The sequence below is a fragment of the Nannospalax galili genome, unplaced genomic scaffold (assembly GCF_000622305.1).
Source record: "Nannospalax galili isolate Female #2095 unplaced genomic scaffold, S.galili_v1.0 scaffold127, whole genome shotgun sequence".
Taxonomy (NCBI): domain Eukaryota; kingdom Metazoa; phylum Chordata; class Mammalia; order Rodentia; family Spalacidae; genus Nannospalax; species Nannospalax galili.
Genome location: NW_008360326.1, coordinates 4,421,186 through 4,435,121, shown reverse-complemented (window position 1 = coordinate 4,435,121; position 13,936 = coordinate 4,421,186). Strand labels below are relative to the sequence as shown.

At 47.8% G+C, this 13,936-nt stretch overlaps 1 protein-coding gene across 5 annotated transcripts in view; it reads right to left on the bottom strand.

Annotated features, from left to right (window-relative positions):
* Positions 1-13,936, bottom strand: part of Pnkd (PNKD metallo-beta-lactamase domain containing) — a 68,585-nt gene that overhangs the window by 17,594 nt on the left and 37,055 nt on the right. The window contains exons 1-2 of one of the 5 annotated variants that reach the window (XM_029559994.1): positions 12,349-12,712; positions 2,663-2,740 (exon numbers count right to left, since the gene is read on the bottom strand). The exons of 2 other annotated variants lie outside the window; for them this stretch is intronic. In XM_029559994.1, coding sequence (XP_029415854.1) covers positions 2,663-2,667 — 5 coding nt within the window. In that variant the 5' untranslated portion in view covers positions 2,668-2,740; positions 12,349-12,712. Of the gene's footprint in view, positions 1-2,662; positions 2,741-8,008; positions 8,193-12,348; positions 12,713-13,936 lie in introns of those variants that run through there. 2 more of the 5 variants (XM_017796253.2, XM_008825701.2) reach the window with 2 other exon arrangements.

Genomic DNA, 13,936 nt, shown 5'->3' with positions numbered 1-13,936 from the left:
GGATAGAATCTCGGCCTGGTGCATGCAGGGTAGCTGCTCTACCACTAGGTAATATCCCCAGCCCTAGATTCTGACTCAGCATTTCTAGAGTCTGGAATTACCCACCATCAGAAAGAAAATAGTTTCCTAATTGGTCCCCTGGGATCCAGGTGGGAGATGGAGAAATCACCCCACAGCATGAAAAATTACCCCACAGCATGGAGCTGGTGTGGAAGTCCCCTCTCAGGGCCCTCCCTGTGGGTTAAAGTTGTGAACAGTCCCCTCATCCCCAGTGTGGTATCTCCTGTCCCTTGCCTCCCTGAGCCAGGGCATGGCTTCCCTGGTATCTGGGACCAGCCTCCAGCTCCATGGGAAGCTATGGGGACAGCTGAAAGTAAGTGTGGCACCCCCTCCCCTGGCCCTTCTTCTGGTACATAGTAGAAAACACACAATGCTGTTCTTCTTCCCCTTCCCCTCCTCCCTCTGGCAATCATGAAGGAAACTGGAGGAAAGTCAAGTGACTGCCCCAGCTGGGTCCAGGGTCCTGCCTCAGGCCAGCCTGGGGCAGAAGGAAGCAGGATAAAGGTGATTCTGTGACCACAGAACACCTGGGCAGCCCCTATGACCAGGATCACCTCCCTTACCTCCTCCCCAATTAAGATACTCCCTATATGTGGGTCCCCTGAGCAAAGCGGGACCTGAGACACCACTGTAGCCCAACAAGCAGGCCCAGAATAGTGAGACAGACCCAGGGTGAATAGGCTGCTAATCAAGGGTGCTTCTGTCCAAGACCCAGCTTGCCCAGGCTTTACATTGGATCAGCAACAGGGATCTCCTAATAAGAAACCTGGAATGGCTGTCTGAGGACTAAGAGACCTGGAGGGCACATGGCTCTATGTGAACAAGGTCTGCTCAAGGCCCCTTAGGAACAGAGAGGCTTTTCCCTGTTGTATGTTTTCTTGAAACAGGAAACAAGTTAATGAAGCAACTGAACAGGCCCTAGGGATGAGGGCTTCCTGTAGACACCAGCATGCCTGGAGGTTACTTCCCCATGCCCAGGAGAGGATGAGTCTCCTGGCTGCCCCATCCCAGAACAGTATTTCCCCAGGATTCACAGCCCTCTCTAGATGACAGCTATCTTTCACAGAAGGAGAAAGAGTGACTACTAGGGGCTCTCAGGTAGGATGGGAAGCACATTTAAAACTGGAAGCCACTCCAGGTAGTCTCATCCTAGGCAGGAGGGAGGCCTGGCCAGTCTTGTCTCCTTGCCTGTATCCCCAGGCCACTTGGTTGCCAAAGCTCTAGTATTGACTTCCTTTGATTCTCTCTTCTTTCACTCACCCTTATCCCAGGCCCTTGTGATACTCCCTGGGCAGGCCTGTGGAGTCCAGGAGCCAGACCTGTGACTACCTGAGCCCAGAACAGGTAAAATACACTGAAAGCTCTAAAGGGGATGGTAGTGGCCAGGCCCCAGTGGAAGCAGAAATGAATTTAGACTGAGGAGGCTAAGCCAGCTTCATGGAAGACATGGTACTTGGCTTAAGGCCATCCATCTATCCATCCATCCATCCATCCATCCATCCATCCATCCATCCATCCAAAAACATTTGATAAGGGCTGATTATATGGACACTGCTCTCGAAACTGAGACACAGGAACAAGGTTTTGTCCCTTGTGTGGCCATATTAAGTTGGAGGAGAAAAACAGTACATAAATAGATAAGTCAGCATACAGCATATCATGGAGTGTTACATATTATTGTGAATAAAGCTGGGTGAGGGACCACAGGGGCAGGGGTGGGACATTGTGTATTATGTGGGATGGTCACAGCAGGGGCAGTCCTCTGTTAACAAGGCAACATCTGAGCAGAGGTAGAAGAAGGGGAGTAAGGATCTGGTGGTGGGATTGGCTGGGAGTGTTTGACAAACAGTAAAGTAGGTCCTGTGGTTGAAGGCTGGGCAGTGCTCAGAGAGCCAACTCTGTCTTCATGAGCGATAGGACACCACTGGACATGTCTGAGCAGAGAAGCAACATTTTTGCTTTTTCAAATATGTAATTTATGATTTTTATTTTTATTTTTTAAAAGCTTTTAAAAACTTTTTATTATTTTTATGTGTATGTGTATATTGCCTGCATGTAGGTAAGTGTACCCGTGTCGTGCAATGCCTGAGGCGGTCAGAAGAGGCTGTTGGATCCCCTGGGATTGGAGTTATGGACAGTTGTTAGCTGCCATGTGGGTGCTGGGATTCAAACCTGGGTCTTCTGCGAGAACAACCAGTGTTCTTAACTGCTGAGCCATCTGTCCAGCCCCGATTTTCATTTTTTAAAATTACACTGATTGATTGATTGATTGATTGTGTGTGTGTGTGTGTAAGAGTCAGTTCTCTTCTTCTATCATGTGGGTCCCAGGGTTCAAACTCAGGTCATTAGCCTTGGCACCAAGCACCTCACCCACTAAGCCATCTTGCCAGCCCATGTTTCTGACATAAAATCATCAGTTTCATTCTGGTTGCATTTGAAAATACTTAGAGGTAGTGACAGTAGTGTCTCCGATGGCCCAGCTCACTGTGCCCGGTCTTTATCCAGGCCACAAGCATAGGGCTCTTACTAGGGATGCTCATGTCAGAGTTTCTGCACCCTTGACATTGGGTCATGGGGCCCAGATAAGGGTGTTAATGCCTACCTCATGTAGGTCCTGTGAAGACTGAATGAACCAGCATGTAAGGGCACAGGAAATGTTGGCAGTTGCTTGTGCAGTGACCTGGGATGGGCAGGAGGGAGTATAAATGTCCTCTTTAAACACTTTCAAGACTGTCTTCTAATCTTATCCAATCACCACCCACCAGGAAATGCCAGATCCCTTGTAGAAATGGTACAAGTAAGACCTAGAGGGACAGTTGATTTTACTCAGGTGGTTGGGGTGGGGTCAGAAAGATCTCCTGGGCTCAGCAGTTAAGTGCTTACTGTTCTTCCAGAGGACTGAGTTCAGTTCCCAGCACCCATGTCAGGTAGCTCATGAATTCCTGTAACTCTAGCTCCAGGGGATCCCACACCTTCTTCTGGTCTCCAGAGCAAACCCCCCACCCACACTTGTATACACATGCACATACATATAAATTAAAAAAAAAATTAAATATCTGTTTGAAAAAAAAGAGAGGACGGGGCTGGAGAGATGGCTCAGTGGTTAAGAGCACTGACTGCTCTTGTAGAGGATTTGGGTTTGATTCCCAGCACCCACATGGTGGCTACAAACCATCCTTAACTCCAGTTCCAGGGGAATCTGATGTCCTCTTCTGACCTCCAAGGCATTGCAGACACAGTTGCACTCACATACATGCAGGCAATACACTCATACACATAAAATAAAAACATTTAAAAAACAATAAATAAGGCTGGGTGTGGTGGTGCACGCCTTTAATCCCAGCATGTGGGAGGCAGAGGCAGGCAGATCTCTGTGAGTTCAAGGCCAGCCTTTATAGTGAGCTGGGGCTACAGGGAGACCCTGTCTCAAAAAGACCAAAAATAAATAAATAAATAAATAAATAAATAAATAAATAAATAAATGACAAAAAGGAGAGAGATCTTCTGGGATGGCATGCAGTGCTGGGGTGCTTATGCTTATGTAATATATGTAAGACTAGGCACCCCACTTCCCCAAAAGAAAGAAACTGAAGGTCTCTTGTGCTTGAGAATTAACCTAGGCTTGGTTAGCTAGGACAGTCTGTCTACACAGACGTTCATCTGTTCACCTCAGCTCTGAAAGCACCCTCAGCACAATAGGAATGCAGCCTCTCCTGGAGAGGGTGGGTCCACCCACCTCTCCTGGTGGACAGGCTCTCCACAGGGCTCTGCCAAGTCCTCCCCGCTAACACACTGAGAAGTAAAGGGGCAAAAGGGAAACTGAGGCATGAAGCAGGGATACACATGGGAGAGTCCTATCTTCTTGTTTCCAGGCTTCTCAGGTACACCCTGCTGCTCCTAGGAGTTTGCTGTGCCCTAGTCCTGCCACAGTTTGGACCCGGGTTTACATCTATTCACATGGGCCTATCCCCTGACCCTTAGAGAACACTGACCAGATCCTGTTCCTGTGTATGACCAACAGTCCTGATCCAGAGCAGCTAGGTGTTATGGAATGAATGAGGGATGTGGCATTTCCTGATGGGTGGTGGTTGGATAAACTTGGAAGACAGTTGTGGAAGTATTTAAGGAGGACATGTAACCTCCCTCCTATCCCAGGCTACCCTACAAGCAACTGTCAACATTTCCTGAACACTTACCTACAAGTTCATTAGCACTAACATCACTCCCCATTTTCTAGCTGCAAAGGCTCAGAAAAGTTATCTATCCAAGGTCACTTGGCCAACAAAGCCAGAATTCAAAAGCTGATTTCTCCAGCCACTCCATTTGGTATGCCCTTACCTACTGTGCACAGTATCTCAGGTCTCCCAGAGGACCTCACATACATGTGTCTTAACTTCAGCCTGCCTTGGATCTACCTCAGTTGAGCCTAGTTATGCCTATCTCAAAAAAAAAAAAAAAAAAAAAATGGTTATCAAGGGAAGCCTTTCATAAAATTATCATTACAAATGATAACATGAGGAGTGCCTCTCTCCCAGCTATGGCTTAAGATTTCTATTGCCTGCTTTCCAGTCTCAACAAAATGCTCCACTTGTGGTCTTCCCAGCCACACCTTCAGCTTGTAGGGGGTGTCCTTGGGTCCCTCCTCCCCGTTTATCCTTCCTGGAGGCACCCCACAACAACACCCGCACATTCCCAGGTTTCCTGCTACTGTCTGCCCTCCCCCTTGCTCAGAAGGCTAACATTGTCTCCGCTCAAGGAACTGGACTGATTGTTTCCCAGATTACAGAACAGCAGGGTCTCGAATTCTGATTCCAAGCACACCCTTCTGCTCTGCAAATTTGGAAAGCTGATTCTAAGGCAATCTGGAAATCCAGACAAAGGAAGGCCCATTAAAAAATGGAATTCTCAGCTGGGCGTGGTGGCACACACCTGTAGTCCCAGCACTTGGGAGGCAGAGACAGGTTCAAGGCCTGCCTGGTCTACATAGTGAGTTCCAGACCAGCTGGGGCTGCAGACCAAAAAAAAAAAAAAAACAAAACAAAAACTGAATTCTAGGGGCTGGAGAGATGGCTCAGCAGTTAAGAACACTGTTCTTGCGGAAGACCCATGTTTGAATCCCAGCACCCACATGGCAGCTAACAACTGTCCGTAAATTCAGTTCCAGGGGATCCAACAGCCTCTTCTGTCCTCCAAGAGCACTGCACTACACGGGTGCATTTACCTACATGCAGGCAATACATGCATACACATAAAATAAAAATAATAAATATTTTTTAAAAACCAAAACAATTCTAGAGGGCCTAGCCAGGGAGATGGCACCCATCAGAAGGATATAGGACCATGGCAGCGATGATGACAATGGTGATGGAACAAGTTATTTGATATCTTTTCTGCCTTTCCTCTTAAAAACAATGATGACGGCTCATTGGACATATATGCTAGGTTGGACAGTGCTGTATCTGACAGTACTTCTAAATCCTCTGGGCCATTCAAAACTGTTTAGATTTATAGGAAGAGATCCTGACTGATGAAGGAACTGCAAAGAAGGCAGTATACAATGACGTATGGGTTGCCATAGTTGTTGAGAACAGTATTCACTCTTGTAATTTCTGAGAGCTGCACCAATTTACTATTGAACACATATCCTATATTTAGGAATTAGTTCTCAAATTAAGAGTATTTAATCAGTTTCTGCTTCCATTTTCTTTTTCAAGAAATATTTTCTGAATACTTGTCTAAAGTTAGTTATAATTTTGACTGAATTTAAGTATCTGAATATATAAAACTTTAGTGGGCTATTAAAATAGTGTGATATATATATATATCACACTATAAATATATACATATATATATATGTATATATATTTTTTGGTCTTTTTGAGACCAGGTCTCCCTGTAGCCCCAGCTGTCCTGGAACTCACTATGTAGACCAGGCTGGCTTTAACTCACAAAAATCCACCTGTTTCTGCCTCCCGAGTGCTGGGATTAAAGGCACGCGTCACCATGCCCAGCTTAATAGTGTGATATTTTATTTTTTCATAATTAACAAACAAAACACTGAATTCTAAACCTGGTGTGGTGGTGCATGCCTGTAATCGCAGCATGAGAGAAGCTGAGGTGGGATGGCTGCAAAGTTTGAGTGTAGTCTGGGATACATAGCAAGACACTGTTTCAACCCCTAATGAGAGAGAGAGTGAAACCCAGGGCTGCACCCTGGCCTCCTAGCTCACCCACACACAGAGAGAGAGAGAGAGAGAGAGAGAGAGAGAGAGAGAGAGAGAGACACTTAGTTCTGAAAAAAGCTCTCTGAGAAATCAAAGTTATAGGATTTGGAAACTTGCAGTTCCCAAGTCTAGGGACACCCAAGTCCTTGTGGTTGGGGCACTGTGATTGTGCCCATTTTATATTAGGGATTCTCATTCTAGTTCCTCATGGATAGATAACATTTCTACTTCCTTAGGCTATTTCTATGGTTTCAAACTTACCAATTTTGGATGCTAAAAGTAGATTTAAAATTTCTTTAATTAGAGTTACATGAATTCCAGAAATTTTGTCAGGAGAACTGAAAAACCAAACAACACCCCCCCCCCCCAAATCTAGAGACTAGGGGTGTGTCAATCAGTGGTACAGCATATGCTTAGCATGCATGAGGCTCTGGGCTCAATCCCCACCACCAACCAACTAACAGAAAAAAAAAAAAAAAACAAACCAAACCATACCTCACACTCCTCCTCAAATCCAAATCCAAAATATAAAGATAGTTATATAGTCACAGACCTTGGTTAGGTATGGTGGTGCACACCTATAAACCTCAGCATTCAGGAGGCTGAGGCAGGAGGATCACAAGACCAGCCTGGGCTATGAGCCAACCAGCCAAAACCACCAAAACAAAAACTGTCACCTTATTATTTTAATGCTTTTTTACAAAGGAATAACAATTTGGTTGGAGCATTACCTAGAATTTGTTCTTCAGACCACTAGGCTTTTAGATCTCTTATTTTAGAGACTGTGAGTGGAGTCCTATGCTGAAGTTTGGGGGAGTATCTGGGGTGGTCTGAGAAGGGAGGAGGGTGAATCGCACAATGTCTTCTCTGAAGTTCAGGAAATTCCCACGCTTAGGCCCTCCCAGGAATCTGGTCTGTGGCCAGCGCTGCCACAATTCCCATCCCCAACATCATTGTTCCTAAACTGGGGTTTGCGGTCCTGCTCAGTGACCCCTCAGAAGCCTGTGTTCTGGTTCCTTCTCTGCCTCTCCCTGATGGTGGTAAAATGCTGGTTACCACTCTTGCCTGGGCCTCTCAAAGGAAGGGGCAGAGGGAGGAGAAAGTTCGCTGGAAAAAGTCACTGGAGATCTGTGGCTGTCAGTGGGGTAAAATTTCACAGACTGGGGCTTTGGGTGCCAGGAGTGGGGGGTAAGGATAAAGGGCCAGATTGACGTACAGAGTTGGGATTCTGCTTGGGACAGAACAATCTACCTAGAGTGGTGGAGAGTTGGATGATGGGGAGAGGGACAGGGACATATGGAGGAAGCTTCGATGTCACCTCCCTGGTCAGCTTGCTTTCACTTTTGCACCTGCTGGTGGAGCTGGGGTCTGCTGACCGCAGTCCTGCCTCCAGGCGCAGTCTGCACTGCAAGCGGGCTTCGGCACTACCCGGCTTTCCCAGCTCCCCGGTCTCCCCGACTCCTGGCTACTCTGACTCGCTTGCCCTAATCCTTGTTTCCCACTCAGTCACCCCAATTCTTCAGCCCCGCTCGCCAACTCTTTTCCTTCCTCCGCACAAACTCAGTGGCTTCTCCAGTCCATCTCTCCATCCCTGGCTCTGGCTCGGGACCCTTCCCCCCGCCCCCAGGTCCAAGCCAACCAAGCACCCCCAGTATCCATTCCGCGTCCCCCCTTCAAGGCGCCCGCCTTCCCCGGCGCGGATCTATCTGAGCCGGGGCACTAACCCGATTCGGAAGAGCAGCCGTTGGCTGCGCGTCATGAGGAGGCCGCGGAGGCCCCGCCGAGCACGGCAGCTACCGGGGCTCAGGAGCAGGACCAAGGCAAACAGCAGTAGCCCGCAGACAGAGACCCACAGCCAGGGCACGGGCCAGCCCTGCCAAGCCATGCGGGGGGCCGGCGCCCGCGGCCAGCCGGGGGCGGGGCGGGGCGTTGCTAGGCGACGCCCCCTCCGCCCCCCGCCCCCCCCCGTCCCCCGCGGGGAGAAGCTGGGCTCCCAGCACCCGCACGCGGTAGGGCTCGGGTCGTTCTGGCTCCACCCACCACCTGGCATTCGAACCCGCCCCCTCGCCAGCTGCTGCGGGGCACTGGCCTGGAATTCCCTGCTGCCCAAAGGCATTTGGCTCCGCCCCCTGCTGGCCGGTTTGGAGGCGGGGCCTGAGCGTACAGGACCTGGGCTGATCTGGGGCCAAGTTGGCCTCAGTCTGCCTCGCCCTCTTCCCCTGCAGGGGACTCTGAGAGAAGCCCTGGAGTGGTCCTTTGCTGAGAAACCTTAGTCTCATAAATTTTATCAGCTTGAAGAAATCTGGGCATTTGTCGGATCTGCTGCTGTTCGCTTATTCACTCATTAAACTAAAGGCGTTGTGCCAGGTTCTCAGAGTGGTCAAAGATGCACAGGACCCCGCGAGGTGGCTCAGTAGGTAAAGGCACTCGCTGCCAAGTCTGACGACCAGAGTTCCATTCCCAGTACCCACACATGGTGGAACTAGAGAACTGACCTCACACATACCCCCCCAAATAAATAAATAAATATAATAATAATTTTTTTAAGACACCATTATCCAGGCTTGGGGCAGTAGCTCTTAGTATATAGCACTTGTCTAGCATGTGCCAGGCTTTGAGTTCAATCCCCAGCATGGGAGAAGAGGGTGTCTCTGAGCATTCCTAGCACCTACACTTTAGAATCCAGTGATGAGACAAACCAAGTAGGCAAATAAATATTGTATGTGTATGTCTCTGCACATGTGCTCACACATACAACACACACACACACACAAACACACACACACACACAGAGGTGTGAAGAGAAACTGGTACTTTATAAAGGAAGCAAACAGAGGGCTCAATGAAATGGGGCCTAGAGGATCAACTTAGACTAGGAGGGCCTCCTTGAGCAGGAGACATTTAAGGCATGACTGAAGGGTGAGAAAAGGCCACAGGCCACACAAGCTCAAGGGCAAGACTTCATCAAGGTCATGCAGCAACGGGTGGAGAGCCAGGTCTTGGGGAGCTAGACATCCTCAGTCCCCTGCCCAGTCTGATTTCTAAATCACTGTCCACTCATCTCCTTACTGCTGTCTTCCTGATAGGTTCTAGATGTTGCTTTAGTCAGTGGGGTAGAAGTAGATGTGAGGGCAAGTGTGGAACAATCTACAAATTTAGGTATACAGGAGCCAGGGCTGGGCTCCACTGGATTAGGTCTTGCCTGGCCCACTGCAGGAAGGGAAGGAAATGCTGCAAAGTCAAGCTCCCCATCACTCCCACTGGGAGATGGGCGGAGGGAAGCAGGTAAGGCAATGCTCTTGTTTTCCTCACAGCTTCCTGTGCTCTGGTCTGAAAGCCTGAGATAACTATACCCCCTACATCACATTTTCCATCTCTGTCTGTGTTATGAAGGTCAGATAGTGCCCAGTGAGCAACTGTAGGATCCTATGTACAATGCATTGGAGGCGTCATCTTCCACCTACTCTCCACCCAAAAGCCAAGGGATGGGTTAAGTTTTCCCCCAAACTGAATTGTAATCTATCCAATTCTGGCTTTAATCCAGAAGCACAGGCCATCACTGAGTTTATTTTCTGTGGATACATATTGAGGGACAGAGCCTATGGCCTGCTCCCTCCCCAATCCTTGCCTGCAGTTTGGCTACTCCATGCTCTGGCAGAGGAAAGGCTAAAGCTGCCAAAGCCAGAGGGAGAGGAAGACCGATAAGCAAATTCACAGAAGGTCCATCCAGCACAGGGGAGTTTGTGTCTGTGTGTCTATACAAGCAAAGTGAAGAATTGTGCATCACTGTGAACACACCCAGCTGTAAGAAAGGCAGCATTATATGGAGAAATTAAAATACAATCCCTGTAAAGCACACAGAGGACTGAATTCTAAATCTCAGGACACGCACACACACATACACACACAAGTTTATAGAGAATAAACTCAAGATATAGTTTATGAAATCCATGGAGTCAAGGACAGGACTGGGGGTCTGGGGATAGGGACTGAAGGGGAGTGTCTTTGGGAACTCAGACTCAAGGAGTCATCCTCCTCTATTCTGGACTGTTCTGGAAGACTTTCCATATCTGTTCCAAATTTACTTTAGTTTTCCTTCCTGTTCCATGAGAATTTGCTGTTCTTGCGAGCCAAATGCCTTGTTATTCACCCCTTTCCTGTGCTGTATGCTCTGCAATACCTAACTACCCACAGTTTCTAGAACTCACCGTATTGTTTTGCACTCCCATGCTTTTGTGCATGTGGTACTTTCTACTGCAGTGCCCTTCATTCTTTGTTACACATGACTTTGTGTGCTCTCTTGTATATGCACATATTTGCACATACAGTACCCTTCCATGTAATACTCACGGCCACATCTTTCTACTTGCCTATCTCAGAGCAGAGTCTCAGACTTTACTGTTTTTCTTCAGAGTGGAGATTATAATTTGATGTATTCATCCTCAACTCTCCAGTGTCTGGCATATTAAATACTCACAAATGCTCTCCAAAATGTCAAAGGCCTACCCACAAGGCCTCTGTTTGACAGGACTGAGTCTTCAACCTCCTCAAATGCCATCCTTCCTCTTATCACCATGGGTTAGCCACATGGTCCCTTAGATGTTCCTAGCTCCTTTCCACTCAGGCTCTGTGATGGCTAATCTCAATTGTCAACTTGATGAGATCTAAAATAATCTGTGAGATGGACCTCCATACCTGTAGGAAGCCGTTTTGATTAGGTTAATTGGGGTGAAAAGAGCCACCCACTATGGGTGGCACCATCTCCTGGGCTAGAATGGTGGGCTGTATACACAGGAGAAAGTTAGCATTCAGCACTCTTTGCTTCTTGATTATAGATACAATGTGACCAGCTGCTTCAGGCTCCTGCTGCCTTCACTTCCCTGCCATGATGGACTGAACCCTTGAACTGTGAGCCAGAATCAACCCTTTTTCCCTGATGTGCTTTTCTCAGGGTATTTTATCATAGGAACAGGAAAAGAAGAGGACATAAGGCCCTTTGCACATGCTGCTTCCACTTGGACGATAAGAAGTAATCTGCACCTTGAACTGAGAGGATGCTATGGCATCTAGAATGTAGATCCTGATAAACGTAGATCCTGTCCTAGGACAGGCCCACAACAAAGAATTATGTGGCCCAAAAGGACTGTTAACGTAGAGGTTGAGACAGCAGCAGTAAAACTCGCCGAGGTGTACACCAGAGATGTGTACACTTCATTTATGTCAGGTATACAGAAAAATATCAGCCCTTCCTAGAGGCCTCTGCTGGCCTTCCATCATTCTCTATTACTTACATTACTCTTCTGCTTCTTTCCCCTTCAAGGCACATTTCACATGTGGACATGATTTGGGGCTTCTCACTTGTCACCTCCACTGGAATGTAAGCCCCAGGAAGTCAAGTGTTTGCCGAATGAATGAGTGAATGATAGAAGCAAAGAACAGCTGAATGCCAGTTCATTGCTGCTGAGCACTAGGAGACTAGAACTCTCTTGTTCTGATCAGTGGGATCTGTCCCTGCACAACAGTTGTATGAAAGACAATCCCAAGCACAGGGCAGACGGTGAACAGGCAGTCAGAACAATCACTCCAGGAAAGCTGCAGGAGAGTTCTCTCTGAGATACTTGTGTGCTCAGGGTCTTTGGCCACAGCTTCCTCCCTGGAGCAGCTCAGAGTACTGCTAGGGATAGGGAAGTCTACCTCTGTGGCTTTCTAAGGAGAGGCCCACTGATAATCTAAGGCACAACAGGGCACGATGGTGCATGCCTGTAAGCCCAGCAATGGGAAGGCTAACACAAGGGAATTCTGAGTTCCAGGCCAGCCTGGGCTACATAGTGTGACCCTACTAAAAAACAAATAAACAGACAAAGAAACAAACAAAAGCCCATAACAATAACAACAGAAAGGACAGCTGGGTGTAATAGTCCCAGGGTTGGAAAGTCTGAAGCAGAGATTGTAAATTCAAGGCCCACAGGATCTACATTACAAGACCCTGTCTCAAAAAACAAAACAAAACCAACAAATAAATAAAAAGTAAAAACAAAACGAAAGCACAAAAAAAAAAAGCCACCTTCCTTCCAGGTTCCTGGGGTGACAGTGGGTGGTCCCGTGTTTGCTCTTTATTCCAGCTGCTAGCCCAGGTTGTGCCCTTATAAGGATGGCCTGACTTCATCTTTGCATCGTGACTTAGGCTGGATGCTCAGTGCTTGGCTGGCATGCAGGAAATCATTGGTGATGATGATGATGATAATGATGATGACAGTGATGACAACGATGACACCGTCGTGAAGGATCGTTAATTGATGGAGCTGTTTGAATGTTAGAGAAAAGAGACATCTTGTTGGACCAGGTGGCAAAGTCAGTTTGGCTTAGAAAAGTTGACCCAGAGTAGACTCAGTGGCTGGGATCTGGCCAGCTCTATTTCATCAACAGCTTACCATCCCATAGCGGCCTTCCCTCAGAGCCACTGTGTTGTATATTCTGAAAGCCTGGTTTGCTTGGAGGGACTCCCCCACCACTTCTCACTTGCTCTGTCTTGACTTAATCTGCCTTTATTTTCTTTTTTTTTTCCTGCCTGTCCACTGACCTGGCTTCTGCAGGGGAACCTGTGGCCCCTGTCTTGTCACAGCTCTGGGGTGAACAGAGCTCCTCATTATTTCTATTGACTATCAAGGCTACTGCTCTTCCTTCTCAAGTCAAAACTTCTCTCACCCCATGCCCATCAGTCTATCTGTTGCTGATGATACAGCCCAGGCTCTCAAGGGGCTAAGCCTGTATATGTGTTAGGTTGTTTTTTGTTTGTTTGTTTTGACACAAGGCTTGGCTGGAACTCACTATGTAGTTCAGGCTGGCCCTGAACTTGTGATCCTGTCTCAGACTCCTGAGTGTGGAGCTTATAGGGCAGCCATCAGCTCTGGTCTTTAAACATGTTTCTAGTTTTTCTGTTTGATTTCTTCCCCCAGCAACCAGAAAGCCTGGCTCATTCAGTGTCTTTTTTTTTTTTTTTTTTTGGTCTTTTTGAGACAGGGTCTCCCTGTAGCCCTAACTGTCCTGGAACTCACTATGTAGACCAGGCTGGCCTTGAATTCACAGAGATCCGCCTGCCTCTGCCTCCCGAGCGCTGGGATTAAAGGCGTGCACCACCATGCCCAGCTTTTTTTTTTAAAGACAGGGTCTCACGATGTAGTCCTGTCTGGCCTCGAACTCACAGAAATCTTCCTGCTTCTGCCTCCTGAGTGCTGGGATTAAGGGCGTGTGTCCTAACACCCAGCTCATTCAACATTTTAGCTCAGCCTATGATTAACTCCAGGTATTTGTAAAATACAGACTCCTTGGACCTCCCTTCGCTGAGATTCACATTCAATGGGTCAGCTATACTCAAAAGTTTGCATGTTGCACTGATGATCTGTAACTCAGTCTTGGCTTCTGTCCTGCTTAGCTTCAGTTGTCAACTTGACATATCTGGGAAGAGGGACCCTCAATTGAGGAATTTCCTCCGTCAGACTGGCCTGTGGCCATGTCTGTGGGGCATTTTCTTGATTTCTGGTTGATGTAGGAGGACCCAGCCCACTATGGGTGGTGCTAGCCCTGGGCAGGCAGGCCTGGGCTGTGTAAAAGTTGTAGCTGAGTAAGCCAAGGTAGGAATCCAGTAAGCAGTG